The 19409-nt window shown below is 35.0% G+C and overlaps 1 protein-coding gene across 1 annotated transcript in view; it reads left to right on the top strand.

Moving 5' to 3' along the window:
* The window catches only part of met (MET proto-oncogene, receptor tyrosine kinase), a 77301-nt gene that overhangs the window by 44136 nt on the left and 13756 nt on the right, over positions 1-19409 (top strand). The window contains exons 10-14 of the mRNA XM_059335793.1: positions 2395-2544; positions 8837-8990; positions 10821-10955; positions 12024-12278; positions 18377-18457. Of these exons, the coding sequence (XP_059191776.1) occupies positions 2395-2544; positions 8837-8990; positions 10821-10955; positions 12024-12278; positions 18377-18457 (775 nt within the window). The remainder of the gene's footprint in view (positions 1-2394; positions 2545-8836; positions 8991-10820; positions 10956-12023; positions 12279-18376; positions 18458-19409) is intronic.

Here is a 19409-nt window from a genome sequence, read left to right as displayed (position 1 = left end):
GTTGATTTAAACCAAATTAAATCATGTTTTACCAAACCCACCAGCTTTTATCCTCACCAGCAGTCTGCATCTTTAGATCTAAACTTAATGCAACTTGGCAGTGTCTGTCTAGGCAATATAAAATTAAAAACTGAAGCTCAGAGCCAAAAAACTAAGACTGTGCACCATAAAGGCACAGCATACATACAGTCATGGAAAAAACATTAGACCACCCTTGTTTTCTCCTTGTTTTCTTGTTCATTTTAATGCCTGGTACAACTAAAGGTACATTTGTTACAAATATAATGATAACATTGACATTTTACATGGTTTTCCTTGTAATAACCAAAATCATTACCAAGAAAATCATGGAAAATGTCTAGATACCAGCTCTTAAATTAAACTCTTATGAGCTATTTTTGTTGTAATCATTAACTTTGTCCAAACAAATGTACCTTTAGTTGTACCAGGCATTAAAATGAACAAGAATTTAGAGAAAACAAGGGTGGTCTAATAATTTTTGGCTGTGTAATACAGACCTTCTTCCACATTCTGATTGTGTGAAAGCTGCATTTTGGGTTTGTTACATGCAGTTTGGAAGCTTTTTCTTATTTTTTAAATGTGGTTTTGATTGTTGTTTGGTAACAGAGCATACTTTTCTTATGACTAAATGAAAGTTTATCACATGTCTGTCTTTTTTGGAATAACTAACAAATCATTGGGACCATTTTGAGAGGAAAACTTGAAACTTGAAACTTTATAATGGCCTTAAATAATCAGAGTTTTTTCCCCATTCCAATGTTGCTTAAATGAAAAACTTAGTTCCAGTCCACCAGTAATCAACATTTTTCTAGCTTCTGGAATGTGGATTTAATCTTAAATAGTGTTTCTCGACATTAGAGGGACTCAAGGCTGTTGGATGCTGGTTAGAAATAGGTCTGGTGATTCTTTGCTCCTTGATTTTTTTCGCATCATTCCAAGTTTCAAGTTAAATGACGTATTTCTCCTGCAGATCAGCTGAAAGGCAGCAGGGTTGGACCGATTTAAAAATGTTAAAACCAGTTTGATATCCAGCCAATCACTGGACAAGAATGGAATACCAGATTTTACCACTAGGTGTCGAACTTGACCCAAAAGCCTCTCCTGAGTGAAACATAATGAGACTGAGAGAGCCCATGAATTAGAGTTTAGCGACTCCAGTCCACTTGGCTGCAGTAATGCGCCTCTAAGATGGTTTGGACCACCAATAAATACTCAAAATTGTATTCCTTTACTATTTACACTTTGAATTATCTATGTTTGTCGGCGCTCATCTTCCATTGTATTTTAAATTTTTCGAAATCGACCCATAGTGGCACATGTTTAGCTCTTGAGACTCTCGTATCTTGTCTCAGCACTCAAAAGGTTAGAAGTTTGTCTGGGGATTCTTTGCTCCTTGATTTTTTTCACACCCTCTCAAGTTTCAAGTTAATTTAAAATTAAATGTGACGTATCTCTCTGATCTCAGCTGAACGACAGCAGGGTTGGGCGGCTTTAAAAACATTCAAACGAATTTGATATTCAGCTAAACACTGGACCGGACTGGTATACCAGATTTGACCACTAGGTGTCGAATTTCTTCTCCCGAGTGAAACATAATGAGACTGAGAGAGCCCATAAATTAGAGTGTAGCGACTCCCATCCACTTGGCTGCAGTGATGCACCTCTAAGATGGTTTTGACCACCAATAAAAACTAAAGAAGAAAAAGCAGGAAATGAAGCAGGACTTTTATTCCTTTGACTTATCTATGTTTGTCGGCTCTCCTCTTCCATTGTATTCAAATTTTGAGTCAGATTTTTCAGATGTTTAGCTCTTTGGACTGACTCTCGTATCTTGTCTCAGCACCCAAAAAAATGTAAACTTTCTATTTAATAAACCCAAAGGCCCCTCATTCTACCTGCACAGCAGTAGATTGAGCACAGCCTGTCAAACAATAGTGGCTCTGTTCATCTGTTTATGCACCAACATAATAATATGTTAATCCTGTTGCCATGTTACTAATGCAATATGCAATTTTTAGCATTAAAAAATCAGTTAAAATAAACAGTTTAAGCTCGTGGACCAGCAAAAAACAGAATTCAACTGCACTCTGACACCTAAAAACGCTTTAAGCTTTGAATTATAATTAGTTTTTTGTACTTTTAATAGTTTGTTGCCTTATTTTGAAATGAAACATAACCTTTTTGTTTGTTCCCTGTGGACACAATGACATTTGACCTCATTCATTTATGCTTGTAATGTTGCTGACCTCAACCTTTTGCAACTTTTGACCTCACATGTCTCTGTCTTTTTTCTCTCCCTGCATCTCAATCCATTCCTCCTTTTCTTTCTGCTGCCTGTCTTCATTCTTTCCATCTCCTCTCTCTCTGCTGCAGGGTGACCGGATGGACAGGGAGGCGATGAAGTGTCAGGTTTTGACTGTTTCCAACCACAGCTGTGAGAGTCTGATTCTGGTGGGAAACACTCTGGAGTGCACCGTCCCCAACGAGCTGCAGGCCGCCACCGCCAAGGAGCTGCAGGTGGAGGTGAGACGGTTGGCACATACCATCACATCATCACTCTTTAATTATTTAGCAGCATTGTGTTTTTATTGCATATTCACTTTGACTTCAGAGCCATAAACCATAACACCTTTACATACACGCCAACTCTTCAGTGGGTGCAACAGTTGGTCAGCAAAGACACTTTTCTAATGAACGCAGCCTTTTGTTGATAGAGACACCCAGCTCAACAAATACACACCCACACCCACCCACACACACACACACACACACACACACACACTTCACTCCACTCAATAGACATCTTGTTTCAGCTTCTTTGCATATTGACAGTAGAGAAAAGCGTCTGTGTGTTTGAAGTGCTGTTTGGATGGCAGTGCAGGGTGTGTGTGTGTGTGTGTGTGTGTGTGTGTGTGTGTGTGTGTGTGTGTGCGTGTGTGTGTGCGTGTGTGAGGGTGTGTTAAACTGTTTATTGATGCTCCGATGCATCAAATTTGCATATTGGTGAATCAGGTCATTATCTCGTCAGTAAAGAAAACAAAAGTGTGCAAACAGGTTGAGAGTTTACCTTATAAAAACAATAATTAACATTTTAAATTAACTTTTATTGCAGCTGTATTTTCTTTTTATAACCTCTTAAAAAGATCTACATCCTCTTACCTTCATCCAATTTCAAATACACTTGTTTTGAACATTTAATAAACAGAATCTGTGTTTCCATTCAGATATTTTTACGCACACGTTTGCAGTTTTGCATTTGAAAATCTGTATGGAAATAGTAGATATTTACTCTCCCTTGAGGTGGTCTGTTCCCGTCACACACTAACAGATGTTTGTGCCAATAAGCTGACTGTCAACTACACTGAAAAAAAAAACCCCGTTTAATTTACGATAAAATAACGGCAGCTGCCAGAACTTAAACCAACTCACTGTAAAAAAAAAAAAAAAAAAATACAGTGAGTGGGTTTTCTAGCGTAAATTTAAATCTAAATATCAGCAAAATATGTAATTAAGACTGAAAAGCCCCTTTATTTTTAGGGTATTTGTGTCTTTGTGACAATATGGTTTTTATACTTATTTCTCCATTCATTTTTCATGAAAATTTTTACATTTTTACAGTAAAACTGTGTGTTTTTTTGAATTTTTTCTAAAGTTTTGTGCTATAAAGGTAGTTAAAAGTGTCTACTACAGTGATATGCAATTCTTAATTTTACGCCCTATTTCTCATGCAATTTGACAGTGTTTTACTGTAACTTTATTGCCATTTAAAACTACTTCAGGCAATTTTAGCATAACAATACAATACAAACACAAAAACACACATATAAACACTCTCAATGAGAGGTTAAAAATAAAAAAGGTCATCTTGTGGTTGAACTTCATTCAACACATATTGGTTACTTAGAATCAGAATAGATAAACCATTGCATATCACTCAGTATGTTTAAAGTATTATTCTAAATTAAGGCCTAGAATGACAGGGGTCCATCTTCTTATGAACAGTCAAATTTTCCATTTTTAATTTCTTGTATCCACTGAGCTTTTGTTGGTCTACTAGGCTGCATCCAATTAATAGTGATAATTTTTCTTGCAATCATGAACAGAATATGTAACATGCAGCAATGAAGGTTTCCAAAGTGCTGCACAAACAATAAATAGATAACACAATAAAAAGTGATGTAGTAAACAATAGAACAGTAAAATGAAATAAGATCAAATAAATTAAAAATGGGATAAAAATAAAATGTAAAATGTACTGCCCGCACAAAATAAAATATGCATGTATACAAATAAAAACAGAAAAAATCATAAAATCGTAAAATCGACATAAAATCAACACTCTACGTGGTGACCAATAACCAAAATCAATATTAGGAAAATCATGGAAAATGTCTAGATATCAGCTCTTAAAATAAACTCTTATGGGCTATTTTTTGTTGTTATCATTATATTTGTCCAAACAAATGTACCTTTAGTTGTACCAGGCATTAAAATTAAAAAGAAATTGGAGAAAACAATGGTCTAATCATTTTTTCCATGACTGTGTAATGCACTTACATGCAAATCCCCCCTCTGTCTGTATTATCTGGCCCACGAAAGGAATTTCAGCAATAAAAGATATATCATATCGCAGCACCTGCTTCTGAGGACGACGAGGCTGATTCACAGTGATGATAGATGAAAAGTGCATGTGCATTTGTTTAATTATCATTATTATTTTTAGTATAATTCGTTGAATTTGACTGAGTTAGAACTAAGCGACTGCTGCAGGTTTTATTCACTGTGTTTCCTATTTGTCCTATTTATTAGATTTGAGGTTAAAACAAAAATTAAAGCCTGTTTGAGTTTTCTGAAAGCAAGTAACAGGATCATCCTGCCGTCGGCCACATTGAGCTCTTCCTTCTGCGCTCTGGGAAAAATACATGGAAAAAAAACACCACATTCCTTTAGAGTTCCAGATCGTTTACAGGAAACTTCAATAACTCTCCTGTCCTAATGCAGTCGCCTTATAAAAACCAGCTCGGGGGGGAATTTATTACACAGTGTGTGTTGAGTGAAAGGGCTCAGCATCCAGCTGTCTGGTCACTTGAATTCAAGTCAAGCATCCTAAAGAGTCACGAGACGGAGACGGACGGGATGGAAATGTCTCCCACACACTGACTTTTATTATTTTATTAACGAGGCTTTAAGACGTTTATCGCCTGTGACACGCGCTGTGAAAAAGAGATATCAGTGATCATAAAGCACTCAAAAATACACCTTATGAGTTGTTTATTTAGGGCTTAAAGAGTAACTTAACACCATCTGAAAATCTTCTTTTTACTGACCTCCAGTGGATTAACTCTTAGACTGTATAAATAATGGACCTAGTCAGACGTTTGTTTGTGGCCCGTATGAGGCAAAGAGTTCAGCGTTACACTTGTCGTCACACTTTCGGTTACAGGAAGCAGACCATATTTGGACTGTGGAGGAGGAGAGGGGTCTGATCACTGACTACAGCCCCTCTACACCTCAACCTGACTGACTCATGTTAGCATTAACTGGAGCATTAACTGGGATGTTAGTTTTGGCAAAAAAAAAAAAAAATGTACGTTACTGACCTCAGAAAAATGAAGAGCGACTCCTTGGAGTGTCTGTTAGTCCAACCAAACGCTGAACAAGACATTTTTACTGAACAAAGTGAAAATACAGTGAAAGGGTCAAAGTTATGAGACCAAACCGGTAAACATCCTTTTTAAAAAATATATATATAACTTTATTGACACGTTGCCGTGGATACGCATTGCTCTGCTTGCCTCCTGATGACGGCTCGCCTTGTTAGTGACCTGTCAATCAAAGGTAGCCACACCCCAAATCATACGATTCTTTATCTTCTATTTTCTTCTAAATGGGGCCATTATTTACACTATTAACATCAAATTGTCTTGAAGAAGATTTTTTACTAGTGATTGAGACCATAGTGTTGTCCTAAAAAATCATTCTGAGGTAATAAATCAAGTCTAAAAATAAATATTTTATTGTATTGTGTTTTTTTCCTATTTAGTCACTAAACTTTTGTCGTTTATTTTGACCGTTTTTGTAGATTAAAAAAACCCCACTAAATAAAGAGTATCAAAAAAAACCTGAAAAAAACAAAAACAAAAAAGAATTATCTGACCCTTCAAGATAAAGATATTTCTATATATAATACCTAAATAATTTTCTCTGTTACACCATATGCTCATATTGTTTTGTTCTGCAAGTTCCTCAATAAGTTTAACATCCCTTTTTTGGCAACAAATACAATGTTATAAGAGGTTTAATAAGATACATTTCTAACCTTTATGATACAAACTAATATGAGACGCTGTGCTTCAGACGTCCTCATGTCATTTAAAGATAAAATCCTCGTGGTGAAACAGACCAGACGTTATCTTCAGCCTCATCGCTGTTGACTTGTGAACTGGCCTTCAGAGGAGAAGCCTGTATCTCAGGGGATGGTCAGCCAATATCCCTGAACACACACACACACACACACACACACAAACATACCCTTCCTTCAGACACACACACACACATCGTCCCATCTGCAGCAGTAGAAACCTCATTTCCACTAAACCTAATAATGGCAGAAGCAATAACACTGATGTAATCTGCCCCCAGACTGTGGCAACAGTGTGTGTGTGTGTGTGTGTGCGCGTGTGTGTGTGCGCGTGTGCGTGTGCATGTGTGTCTTGCATACCATATGTCTGAATGCCAGTTTCATTCCTTTTAAATGCTTGTGTGTGTGTGTGTGTGTGTGTGTGTGTGTGTGTGTGTGTGTGTGTGTGTGTGACATGCATGTCATACTATATGTGTCATGCATCCAGTGGTCATGCAGACTCTAAGTGTCAGGACAGGGACATTTATTTTGGCTCTGTACTCAATTTATAAAAAGTGCAATGTGTTAAATCTATGGATTTATACATAGTCAGTTCATACTTCAAATCAATTGTGGTGAGAACATATTTTAAACCATGAAAAACTGCCCAAATATTGCATATACTGCAGGCACGACTGTAAATCAAACAGGCTGTATCCATACATTTGTCTTTGGAGCAAAGACATTTGCAGACAGACAACTTGAATCAGACTATTTTACTCATGTTTGACACTTTTTTTGCAATAAGGCGGTCTAATCCCAGCTGTTATAGACTTGATTTCTCCATCGCTCACCATTTCAGCATTTTATCAGACAGCAACACCAACACACCAAGCAGCAGTGAAGGGCATCTAGCTGTAATAATTGCATCTATCTGCAGCTGGGAGGCTTTGCAACATCTCATATTAGTCACAGGACTGTTTACTGATTAGCTGCAGGTATTCTCTGTTCAAAGTGAAACTGTCCTTTGGGGCTGCAGCCTGTAGCTCATCTGTCGAGTGTGTGCAAGTGTGTGAAAAGTTCATCCATCCTGTACTTTTAGTTCACTTTGATCCTGATGGATCCAGATGTTTAAATTCACCCTGATGGATCCAGATGTTTGTTGGTCCTGATGGATCCAGACGTTTGTTGGTCCTGATGGGACCAGATGTTTACATTCACCCTGATGGATCCCGATGTTTGTTGGTCCTGATGGGTCCAGATGTTCAAATTCACCCTGATGGATCCAGATGTTTGTTGGTCCTGATGGATCCAGATGTTTAAATTCACCCTGATGGATCCAGATGTTTGTTGGTCCTGATGGATCCAGATGTTTGTTGGTCCTGATGAATCCAGACGTTTGTTGGTCCTGATGAATCCAGATGTTCGTTGGTCCTAATGGATCAAGATGTTTGCTGGTCCTGATGGATCCAGATGTTTGTTGGTCCTTAAGGGTCCAGATGTTTGTTGGTCCTGATGGATCCAGATGTTTGTTGGTCCTGATGGATCCAGACGTTTGTTGGTCCTGATGGATCCAGAAGTTTGTTGGACCTGATGGATCCAGATGTTTGTTGGTCCTGATGGATCTAGAAGTTTGTTGGTCCTGATGGATCCAGAAGGTTGTTGGTCCTGATGGATCCAGATGTTTAAGTTCACCCTGATGGATCCAGATGTTTGTTGGTCCTGATGGATCCAGAAGATTGTTGGTCCTGATGGATCCAGATGTTTGTTGGTCCTGATGGATCCAGATGTTTGCTGGTTCTGATGGATCCAGAAGTTTGTTGGTCCTGATGTATCCAGATGTTTGAATTTATCCTGATGGATCCAGAAGTTTGTTGGTCCTGATGGATCCAGATGTTTTTTGTATCCAGATGTTTGAATTTATCCTGATGGATCCAGATGTTTGTTGGTCCTGATAGATCCAGAAGTGTGTTGGTCCTGATGTATCCAGATGTTTATTGGTCCTGATGGATCCAGAAGTTTGTTGGTCCTGATGGATCCAGATGTTTTTTGTATCCAGATGTTTGAATTTATCCTGATGGATCCAGATGTTTGTTGGTCCTGATGTATCCAGATGTTTATTGGTCCTGATGGATCCAGAAGTTTGTTGGTCCTGATCGATCCAGATGTTTAAATTGCTTGGAGCACAGCGCTCCATATACGTTGTATGCCAGCTAACTACGCTAACCTCTTGAGGAGCTGGCACCATTGTTGTTTAGAACAAACATTCATCTCTCTGTGTTGTCTCACACACCTAAAACGCTCCAGTAGCCAGGAGTCAGAACCTCAAAAGCAGCTGCCTTGCACAGTGATGGAGGCTCACCACAGGATGCACTCTGCAGCTGCATGGTGCAATTTCACCAAGCAAGCACAATAAGTTAAGATCTCAGTCGTGTTGAGCTGTGATTCATCTCCAGCCTTCTCCTCTTGTTGCAGTGGCGCCAGGCGGACTCCATCAGGCACCTGGGCGTGGTGACGCTGGCTCAGGAGCAGGACTTCACGGGTCTGATCGTGGGCTGCGTGTGCGTCAGCCTGCTGCTGCTGCTGCTGGGAACGCTGCTCATGTGGAGGAGGAACAAACACATCGACGGTAAGAGGCAGACTGTGGAGGGTCAGAGGGTCAAAGGTCAGCTCACTTCTGACTTTTCTGGCATCTTAAACGCCTGAATGTAATCTTAGACAGTGACTTTGTAATGTCATCTGCTCTGAAATGTTTCTTTAACCAGACTGCGGTTTCAGCAGGGTATTTTTATATGTTTTGCAATAAAAAGTCTGAGACGGAGAAATTATTATATTAGGAGCATGAGACAGCCGAGATAAAACTATTATTGTTCTGTTTCTCAATGATGCTCTTGTTTTTTCTTTCCGTTACAGCTGCTCACTTGTTTTCTTACTGAAAGACTGAGTGAATATGTTAAATATAGTTTAACAAAATTAATGTCAAGGAGGTTTTCAGTAGGTTGTGGCAGTTTATTTCTATTTCTTATTCTGATTCAAATTTATTTTTTAATCTATTATTTTTATATATTCAATTTTTAGGTTTAGTAGTTATTTATCATTATTATTTTCATTATTAAATTATATTATTTATTATAATTTTAATTTATTTTTGGATAAAACAACATTTGTATTACTTGTATATTACATTTTTATGTTATGTTAAGTAGTTTGTACAACAATTTATATAATTTATTGTTTATATTTTTTATTGTTATATATTTATTTCTAATTCTAAATTTCTAAATTTTGGGATAGATTATTTTTATTTATTTATTGTATATATTATATTTTATGTTTAGTAGTTTGCACAACTTCATTTTACTTAATTTTTAATTAATTGTTTTGGGCGAATTTATTTATTATTGTTATTATGTATTCAAAATTTTCAGTAGATTATGGAAGTGCATTCATTTTACAATACAGTTATTTTTTTCAGTTTTATTTTACATATTATTTTTATGTTAATCATTTCATTATATTTATATTTGAATATTAAGTATAATTTATATGATTATTTATTTCTTATATATATATTATTACTTTTTAATTTTTTATTTAATGGATTATATTATATTTTATAATTTCATTATATTTTTATTTGAATATTAAATATAATTTATTTGATTATTTATTTCTTAAATATATATTATTACTTTTTTCTTTTTTATTTAATGGATTATATTACATTTTATAATTTCATTATATTTATATTTGAATATTAAGTATAATTTATTTGATTATTTATTTCTTATATATATTATTACTTTGTTATTTTTTATTCAATGGATCATATTATATTTTATTATTTAATTATATTTATATTTGAATATTAAGTATAATTTATTTGATTATTTTTTTCTTATATATATTATTACTTTTTTCTTTTTTATTTAATGGATTATATTATATTTTATAATTTGAATATTAAGTATAATTTATTTGATTATTTTTTTCTTATATATATATCTTTTTTTTTTTATTTAATGGATTATATTGTTTATTTACCTCTCTTTTTTCCATTTAATATTTTTTTGAATTATATTTGAAGTTAAAAAAAAAATCCACTGTTGAAAAGTTTTTTTTTAATATAAATTAGTTTAATAATCTTTGATCTCAGTGTGAACTAAAATAATCTGTATTATGATTTTTTTTCTCTCTAACCTGAGTGCATGTGTGTGTGCTGGGTTTAGTTCTGCCTGGTGGGTTTACAGTGAGTTTGTTTTTTTGGGGCGCAGTGGTGAAACGCTTTGCCTTCCTCAGTAATTCTCTCATCTCTCCCCCTCCCCTCCATCTTTTATCTTCATCACCTGTTTCTCTCTCTCTTCCTCTCCTCTCCTCTCCTCTCCTCTCCTCTCCTCTCCTCTCCTCTCCTCTCTCCTCTCTGCGCTTCATCTCTCTGTCCCTCCTCCCTCTCCTCCAGATCTGTCTGAGGTGTGGTATGATGGCCGGGGTCACATCCAGCATCTGGACAGGCTGGCTAACGCGAGGAGCGTCAGCCCCACTAACGAAATGGTCTCGCACGAGTCTGTGGACTATAGAACCACCCTGCTGGAGGGTACGTCAACCAGATAAGACCCTCCCCTCCTCTCCTCTCCTCCCCCCCCCCCCTCCCCTCTACCTGCTGCCCTCCCTGCGGGGCTGAACGCTACGCTGCCGCTGCTTCACTTACATCTTCTCAACTAACATCTGTAGCCTAAAAGAGTTTATCAAAGATTTATTGGTGTTTTTTTTAAACCCACTCATCAAAATGGTAAATGAGGTGCACTTTTATTATTATCTATTATTTTTATATATTACATTTTTTAGGTTCAGTAGTTATTTTTTATTATTATTATTATTATTATTATTATTATTATTATTATTATTATATTATTTATTATAATTTTAATTCATTTTCAGATAAAACAAAAAAATTATTACTTGTATATTACATTTTTGTGTTATGTTAAGTAGTTTGTACAACAACTTATTTATTGTTTATATTTTTTATTGTTGTATTATATATTTATTTCTAATTCTAAATTTCTAAATTTTGGGATAGATTATTTTTATTTATTTATTGTATGTATAATATTTTTATGTTCTGTAGTTTGCACAACTTAATTTTACTTAATTTCTAATTAATTGTTTGGGCGAATTTATTTATTATTTTTATTATGTATTCAAAAATTTCTCAGAGTTTTAATTGTGTCAACATGGCCGTCTTCCTAAACTTCACTGTAACCTTCAGAGTCACCTGTAGTTCTGGTTTCCTCAGTCTGAGTCCTGGGGCCATTAGAGGGGGGCTCCGTGTATTATGATCCTGATGGCTGAAGCAATTTTCCTGCTGCTTAAAAATGTCTTAAAAGCCTTAAAAACCTGAGTGGATAGACTTACTAATGAACTAATGCTTGTCCTCAGGGAGGGTTGGGAGTTGGAGGTTTAAAAGTCAAATTCTTCACTTTTACGTTCAGTATTTTACGTCTCTGTGCTCTTCTTTGGGTCCGATTTAGATATTTTTGCATGCATTCGTTTCCTTCTACTAACAGCAGCAGATGAGAAATCAGAAACTGTGTTTTTAGTTTCTGATCCTGTAACACATCTAGACCTCTGGACCCCTCTGATACAGTCCTTCCCTCTCCAGATCAGGGCACCGACCGGCCCGAGACGTGCCGGGGGGCTCCTCCCATCTACGGGGGCAACGGGGAGCTGCTGTCCCCCAGACTCGGGGTCCTGGCAGGCGGTCTGGGGATGGAGGGCGAGCTGATGTCCCCCTTACTGATGGCTCCGGTCCACATCGACCCGTCCTGCCTCCACCCGGACCTGCTGAACGAGGTGCAGCACGTGGTGATCGCCAGGGAGAAGCTGCTGCTGCACCTCAACCAGGTCATCGGCAGAGGTCAGTCACACTGATACTTAAAAACTATAATATATGATCCGTCTAGAAGGTTTTCAGTAGGTTTTGGTAGTTTATTTCTATTTCTTATTCTGATTCTAATTTTTTTTTTTTATTATTATTATTACTATTATTTTTATATATTCAACTTTTAGTTATTTATTATAATTATCATTATTCTTTTTATTTATTTTTATAACTTTTATATATTATGTTTTTATGTTATGTTAAGTGTTTTATAGAGCAATTTATATAATTTATTATATTTGAATTTTTCTTGTTATATTTTATGTTTATTTCTAATTCAAAATTTCTAAATTTTGAATATATGAATATATGATCTGTTTAGAAGGTTTTCAGTACATTGTGGCAGTTTATTTCTATATCTTATTCTGATTATAATTTCTTTATTATTATTACTATTATTTTTATATATTCAATTTTAGTGATTTTAGTAATTCAATATAGTTGATCTTGGGATTTTTTATCAGTTTTATTTTATATATTATTTTTAGCTTAATAATTGAATCTTTTTTATATTTAAATATTAAACATAATTTAGTATAATATTATTTTACTTTTTTTTAACTCTTTTTTCCATTTGATATTTCATTGAATTATATTTTAAGTTCAAGAAAATCCACTGTTAAAAAGATTTTTTTTTTTATTTAAGTTAGTTTGACAATCTTGATCTCAGTGTGAACTAAATTATATTTTTTTTGTTTTTTCGCTTTGCCTATATAAGTCACTGGTTGTCTCTTGTTGTTTTATTTTGGTGAAATATTTGAGCCAGTTGGACATAACTGAGATGTTCCAGCACTGCTTGCATAACTTGTTGCTCAAACATTTTGGCCATAATTGTGTTTTTCATTATATTATCTGTTGATGAAGACAAGTTGTTTTTCTTGTCATGGTAGCTAACCAGTTCTTCTCCTTTCGTGGCAAGGAAAATGTGCAAAGTTGCAAAGCAGACATTTATTTAGTTGGATCCAGAAAGATCATGTCAATATAAAAATGCTCAGTCAAATCTTTTAAAGCATGACAAGTGCAGTAACAATTGCAGAAAATATTCAGTGTATGAGCTGATGATGCTCAGTTATGACTGAAGAAGACATGAAAGAGACGTGAAGGGGATTAAAGCTTTGGATGTGCATCATCATGCATAAAAGCCTGAAAGATTGTGTGACAAATCAGCTGAAAACAACAATAATAATATAAACACAGACGTACACCACTGTCTATTGTGTTCATGCAATACTTATTTTGTATTTTTGTATACAAAAAAACAAGGGATTCCCAGTTATAATTTGAAATTGAGTACTGTACAAAAATTGGCATTATATCCTTAGTGAGGTACATATATATATATTATTATTATTATTATTATTTTTTTTAATATAACAGCCATATCACACTTGAGACCATATAACCTACTAATTTAATTGACAAAAACCAACAAATGCAAATTTTTTACAAATAAAGACTCAATAGTCTAAAAATGGTGTAGCCTTCAGTGCTGAAAAAAATGTAATTAAATTGTGACCCTAAATCCAAAAGTCTACTCAAATTGTGGATTTGGAAAATCTTGACACCCCGACAAAATAAAACACTACAGTTTAAAAAGCTTAATACCAAATTAATAGATTTATTAATCACACATTTTACATTACATTACATAAACCTTTACCTTCTAGACTATATATTCACTCCCTCTCATGTTTAAAGTCTGTTTATAGTCTTTTTGATTTTATTTTTTGATTGTCAGCCATGCATCCATGACATTTACCATGCAGCATCCTAAAAATCCACGTTTGTAATTTAGTAAAAAAAACAAAATAATAACAGAAACATTGCTCTTTGCACACAGTCCCTGCTGGGCTGGTATCTGATGTGGACTGATACTTTTATCCAGCGAGCTCAGATTAAACTTGAGATTTATGTAAAGCTATACAAAAGCTAAAGTCGCCCATAAAGAGCTTAATTGCCTGATTTATCAAACCGCGAGCTTGACACGCAGACACAGAATCACCTCTCATTGTCCCCCTTAAGTAGGCGGGTTCAGACCCACAGATCAAATTCTACATCAAGAGCACAGAGAGAGACCCCGAACCGGCCCTCGGCCCCCCTCGGCTCACTGATCCCCCTGAAGAAAAGAGCCCTGGGTCCTGAGTCAGGGGGCGTAGGATGATTTGTTCACAGCTAGTATTCCCAGGCTCCATTGTTGGGACGGTAATCCAACACCGTCAGCCATCTGCGGGGACGTGATAGGAGAGCGCCGCGCTCATTTCACTCCTGCACCCCCTCAAAGTCTGGGGCAAACCCTCGTGACTTAAGAGATATAATTCAATAAAATGCACAATTACTCAAGGGGGGTTTGGCATAGGCTAATAGTCTGCGTGGGGCATTAATGAATAAAGCTTCATACTGGGTTACTTGAGGGGGCAGATTTAGTTTGAGGCTGATTGTAACTTCAGAATTAGCTGTTAAAGTTGTTAACCCTTAACCCTCTGGAGTCCATGACACCTCATGACGTTGCAACGTAAAAACTGTGCAGCATGGAGCCCTGCTGTCAGATTTTCTCTAAAGTTTTGGCTTTTCCACAAGTTTCCATGTCCAATTTAGCGCATCAACTCTTTTTCAGCAAAGGTAAAAGTTTTTTTGTGTGATTTTTGTGTGTTTTTATGTGTATTTTGCGACTTTTTTCGCGCAGATTAGCAATTTTAAATCTCTTAAATCTGCGCCTTTTTTTCTTGTAGATTTGCCACTTTAATCTGGTAAATTTAATTTAAATAAAATAAATTTAATTTATATATATATAATTTATTATATTATTTTATATTTTATTTAATATTACTATTATTTTAATATATTACATTTTTATTATTTTTATTCTTTATTATTATTTAAAAAAAAATTTGGATAAAAAAACATTTTTTGCAATTTTAAATCTCTTAAATCTGCGCCTTTTTTTCTTGTAGATTTGCCACTTTAATCTGGTAGATGTAATTTAAATTAAAAAAATTAATTTAAATATATATATATATATAATTTTTTATATTTTATATTTTATTTAGTATTACTATTATTCTAATATATTACATTTTTATTATTTTTATTCTTTATTATTATTTTAAATAATTTTTGGATAAAAAACATTTTTATTCTTTTATATGTTACATTTGTATGTTATGTTAAGTCCTTTGTACAGCAATTTATATAATTTATTATATTTTTATTTTTATTGTTATATTATATATTTTGTACTCTTTTTTTTTTCCATTTGATATTTAGTTGAAGTTCAAAAAAATCAATCAAGATTTTTTTTAATTCAAATTAGTTTAAAAATCCTGATCTCAGTGTGAACTAAAATAATCCAGATTATGATTTCTAGTTTCTAGTTTGAGGGTGAATTAGCTGTTAAAGGTGTTAAAACACACACTAAGAGTCACACATACATGTTTTCTAGCCAGGTTGTCTTTTTCCGTGGACTCGTTCGCATTAAAAGCTGCATGCACAATATTAAATCACCTTCATCCTTCTGCTCCAAACAGACATATTTTCATCTGATTTCCGTGAAGTGCTGTGATTGTGGAGCCAACTGGCAGCACGTGTGATCTTAATCATAGTGGCTCGTGCAAGAAAAAAAATAAGGTCTTTAGCGAGCCAAAAGAGAAGTGAAGGATGCTGATTGCACAACATCCAAAAATGGCCTCAAGTGTCTTCCTGCAAGCTGCGTTGGTCATTTAGATGCCATACAGCTGTTACCATTTATGGGCAAGATTTTCAAAAATTTGTGGTTTACTTATTCATCTACAGTAATGGAAAAAATATTAGACCACCCTTGTTTTCTTCAATTTATTGTTCATTTTAATGCCTGGTACAACTAAAGGTACGTTTGTTTGGACAAATATAATGATAACAACAAAAATAGCTGATAAGAGTTTAATTTAAGAGCTGATATCTAGACATTTCCCATGGGTCTCTTGATAATGATTTTGGTTATTATGAATAAAACCATGGAAAATGTCTAGATATCAGCCCTTAACGCTCTGGGGTCTGATATACCACATAATATTTACATAATATTTCATGTTTGGTATTTTCTTAGCACAACTTCAGCATGATCTGACAATTATTTATTTCACTTTAACCCACTTTATTAACCCTTTGGAGATCGGGGCTATTTTGATGTGTTTTGTCTATTTTTCATTCTGCCTGTATAAACCACTTAAAAAATGTTGGTATGATTTTTTTCAACACAACCTCGCCTGATTATTATATTTGTCATTTTGACTTACTGGATCAACATTTTGAACACACAAAAACACGCACACAAAAAATACAAAAACCACACACAAAAAAAAACATAAAAATACAAAAAATGACAACAAACAGAAAAATGCAAAAAAAACCACACACAAAAACACACAAAAAAATTGCTGTTGTTATCATTATATTTGTCCAAACAAATGTTCCTTTAGTTGTACCAGGCATTAAAATGAACAAGAAATTGATGAAAACAAGGGTCTAATAATTGTTTCCATGACTGTATGTTAACATGTAAGAGGATTTGTTAGAAGCTCTCAGTGCACTGGTAGAATAAAAGCTGTAGTGATGTTTCTTAGTCACGGTGAATGCAGATGGTGCTGCTGCAGCATCACCAGTGAAGCATCAGATTTAATGTCTGCTGTCTGTTCTGCCTGAGCCTCGGGGCTCCTACTGGAACATTACAGTGTTTAGTGCGTCTGTTGACAGGAGAAGGGCTTTAGACACTTATCTGAACACAGTTGTAGGTGTAGAATAGCATTTAATACCGTGCATCAAGACTATAGAAGAATATACACTTTTATTGAACATTTAATCCTTCCCCATCAGAAAGCTGACGTCCCATTTCCCCTGTGGCCCAAGCAGCTATTCCAGCAGTTTATATGTTATTTTAATAACAAAATAATATAATACATAATGATTGTAATGATAATGATGATCTCATTGCTTTTTTGTTAACAGAGCCTGAAAGTCTATTTTATTTGTTTTGTTTGTAGTTTATTTATTGATGTTTTATTTATCTAGAATCTTTTAATATATCTTTTCCACATTTCAATTCCAATGTTTAATATTCTGGAGATGTCTACTGATGTCCCTCTTGTAAAGTTTCTCCAACTGCCCTGGAACTGCTTCATTGGGGTTTTTTTTAATCAGTCTTAATCTGGCCCCTCCCTGGGACTACTTTTCCTTTCGAGAACAAGATCAAAACTTGAAGTTGATCAGGAGGAAGGAAATCTGTGTATAATTCATTCTTTCCATTTTCAATTGGCAATCAAAAATCAAATAATGAAAAATTGACTGGTTATTTTGTTATTTGTTTTTTATTATAGCATATAAAACAAAACAAAAATGCTTGTTTTTTTCATAGTTCAATATGAGGCTCAGATCAAAAATACGAAATGGAAAAATGGGCACCAGGACTAGTATGAACTTTGCTTCTGCAGACTGGATTTTTCTTCTGCCAGTGACGGTCTGTTGGAGGGTTAAATGTGCTAAAGGTGCTTTGCATTTTTATAAACTATAATAATCTGTTCATAGGTTATGTCTCTCCCTCGTCTCCAGGCGCCGTCTCATTCTGTCTTCCTCTCCTTGCAGTTCTTGCATCCATAGAACTGGTTGAAAAACTTGAATTTATTGTGTTCATATAGCAGCAGTGAGGACACACTTGAATGTGACCACAAACAACTTAAACGTTTTCCATGCAGCTTGATGATTAGATATTTGGCTTAAAGGTGCACAGGTATTGTAGTGGAAAAGTTCCCAGCCAACACAGGAGAAATTCCCAGTAATATAACCTCTGGGAATAACAGGAAATTGTTGGTTAACATCGTGCAGGACCAACTGACCCTGGCTGCCGTTGTTCACCTGCTGCACAGCTGGATCTTCTTGTCGTTAGGGCTTTACGTGCTGCGTCTCAGGTGTCACTCTCACAAAGGTTTATCTTGTGCGAGGTGGAGAAAATGTTATCTGAAAAGGACTTTACAGGTTTGAACAGGAGGTTTTGCATTCACTGATGCTGATTAATTCTGACGAACGCTTCGTGTTGTAACCTGCAGGTCACTTCGGGTGTGTTTTCCATGGAACTCTGCTTGAACCAGAAGGGCAGAACCAGCACTGTGCCGTCAAGTCCCTGAACCGTAAGTACATGGAAACACATCAGCCAAAGGCAATGGGAGTCATTAAAGTGACTTTTTGCATCTTCTGCAACATCCTGATTGACATTGATACATTTTTAAACACATTTATCAGCACCATCGTCCCAATACAACAGCCACATCACACGTTGTATTTAACAGTAACATAAAGAAAGTGTTTTGCATGCTGCACAGTTTAATCTTAATCAGCTAGTTATGATAACATATTTGTACCTTTTTAACACTGTCAGTAAAATGTACTCCAACTTACTTACATGTGTTTTTATTCTTGCATTATCATATATAAGTTTGCATCAATGCACTCAAGACAATCTACAACGAAAATGCAAAATTTGCAGTGTCACAATTTAAATTCGAAATTGAAAATTGTGCAAATGTGGAGTTTTGTAGGTTTAGTGAGATACTTATTTTAAATATAACAGCCACATCACATCACACGTTGTATCCATTAAAGACTAATTGAATTTACAAAAGCAACAAAATGTTCATTTTTACAAAGAAAGACTCAATAGTCTAACAGAAAAAAACTAAATAAAAATGTGATTAAATTGGGACCTTAAATCTTAAACCTTAAATATAAATTCAAGTCTACTCAAATTTTGGATTTGGAAAATCATGTGTCATACAAAAAAACATTACAGTTTAAAAAGCTTAATACCACCCCTCTGTCTCCCCCTTTCTATCTGTCACTATCTAATAAAGCAGTAAAATGCCCAAAAAATAATCTTTAAAAAAAAAAAAAAAGCTTAATACCAAATTTATAGATCTATTAATCTAAGATCTATTAATATAAAAGACATTTTACATTACATTACATAAACCTTTACTTTCCAGAGTACTTTACTCACTCATTATGTTACATACAACAGTTTCAGCAGCCTGACTGGAGAAGTTTTGGGGGGTTTTCCTGCTAAAGAGTACCAGAAACATTCAA

The sequence above is a fragment of the Centropristis striata genome, chromosome 6 (assembly GCF_030273125.1).
Source record: "Centropristis striata isolate RG_2023a ecotype Rhode Island chromosome 6, C.striata_1.0, whole genome shotgun sequence".
NCBI classification, from domain to species: domain Eukaryota; kingdom Metazoa; phylum Chordata; class Actinopteri; order Perciformes; family Serranidae; genus Centropristis; species Centropristis striata.
Note: the sequence above shows the minus strand (reverse complement) of the source record. Positions and strands in the feature narration are given on the sequence as shown.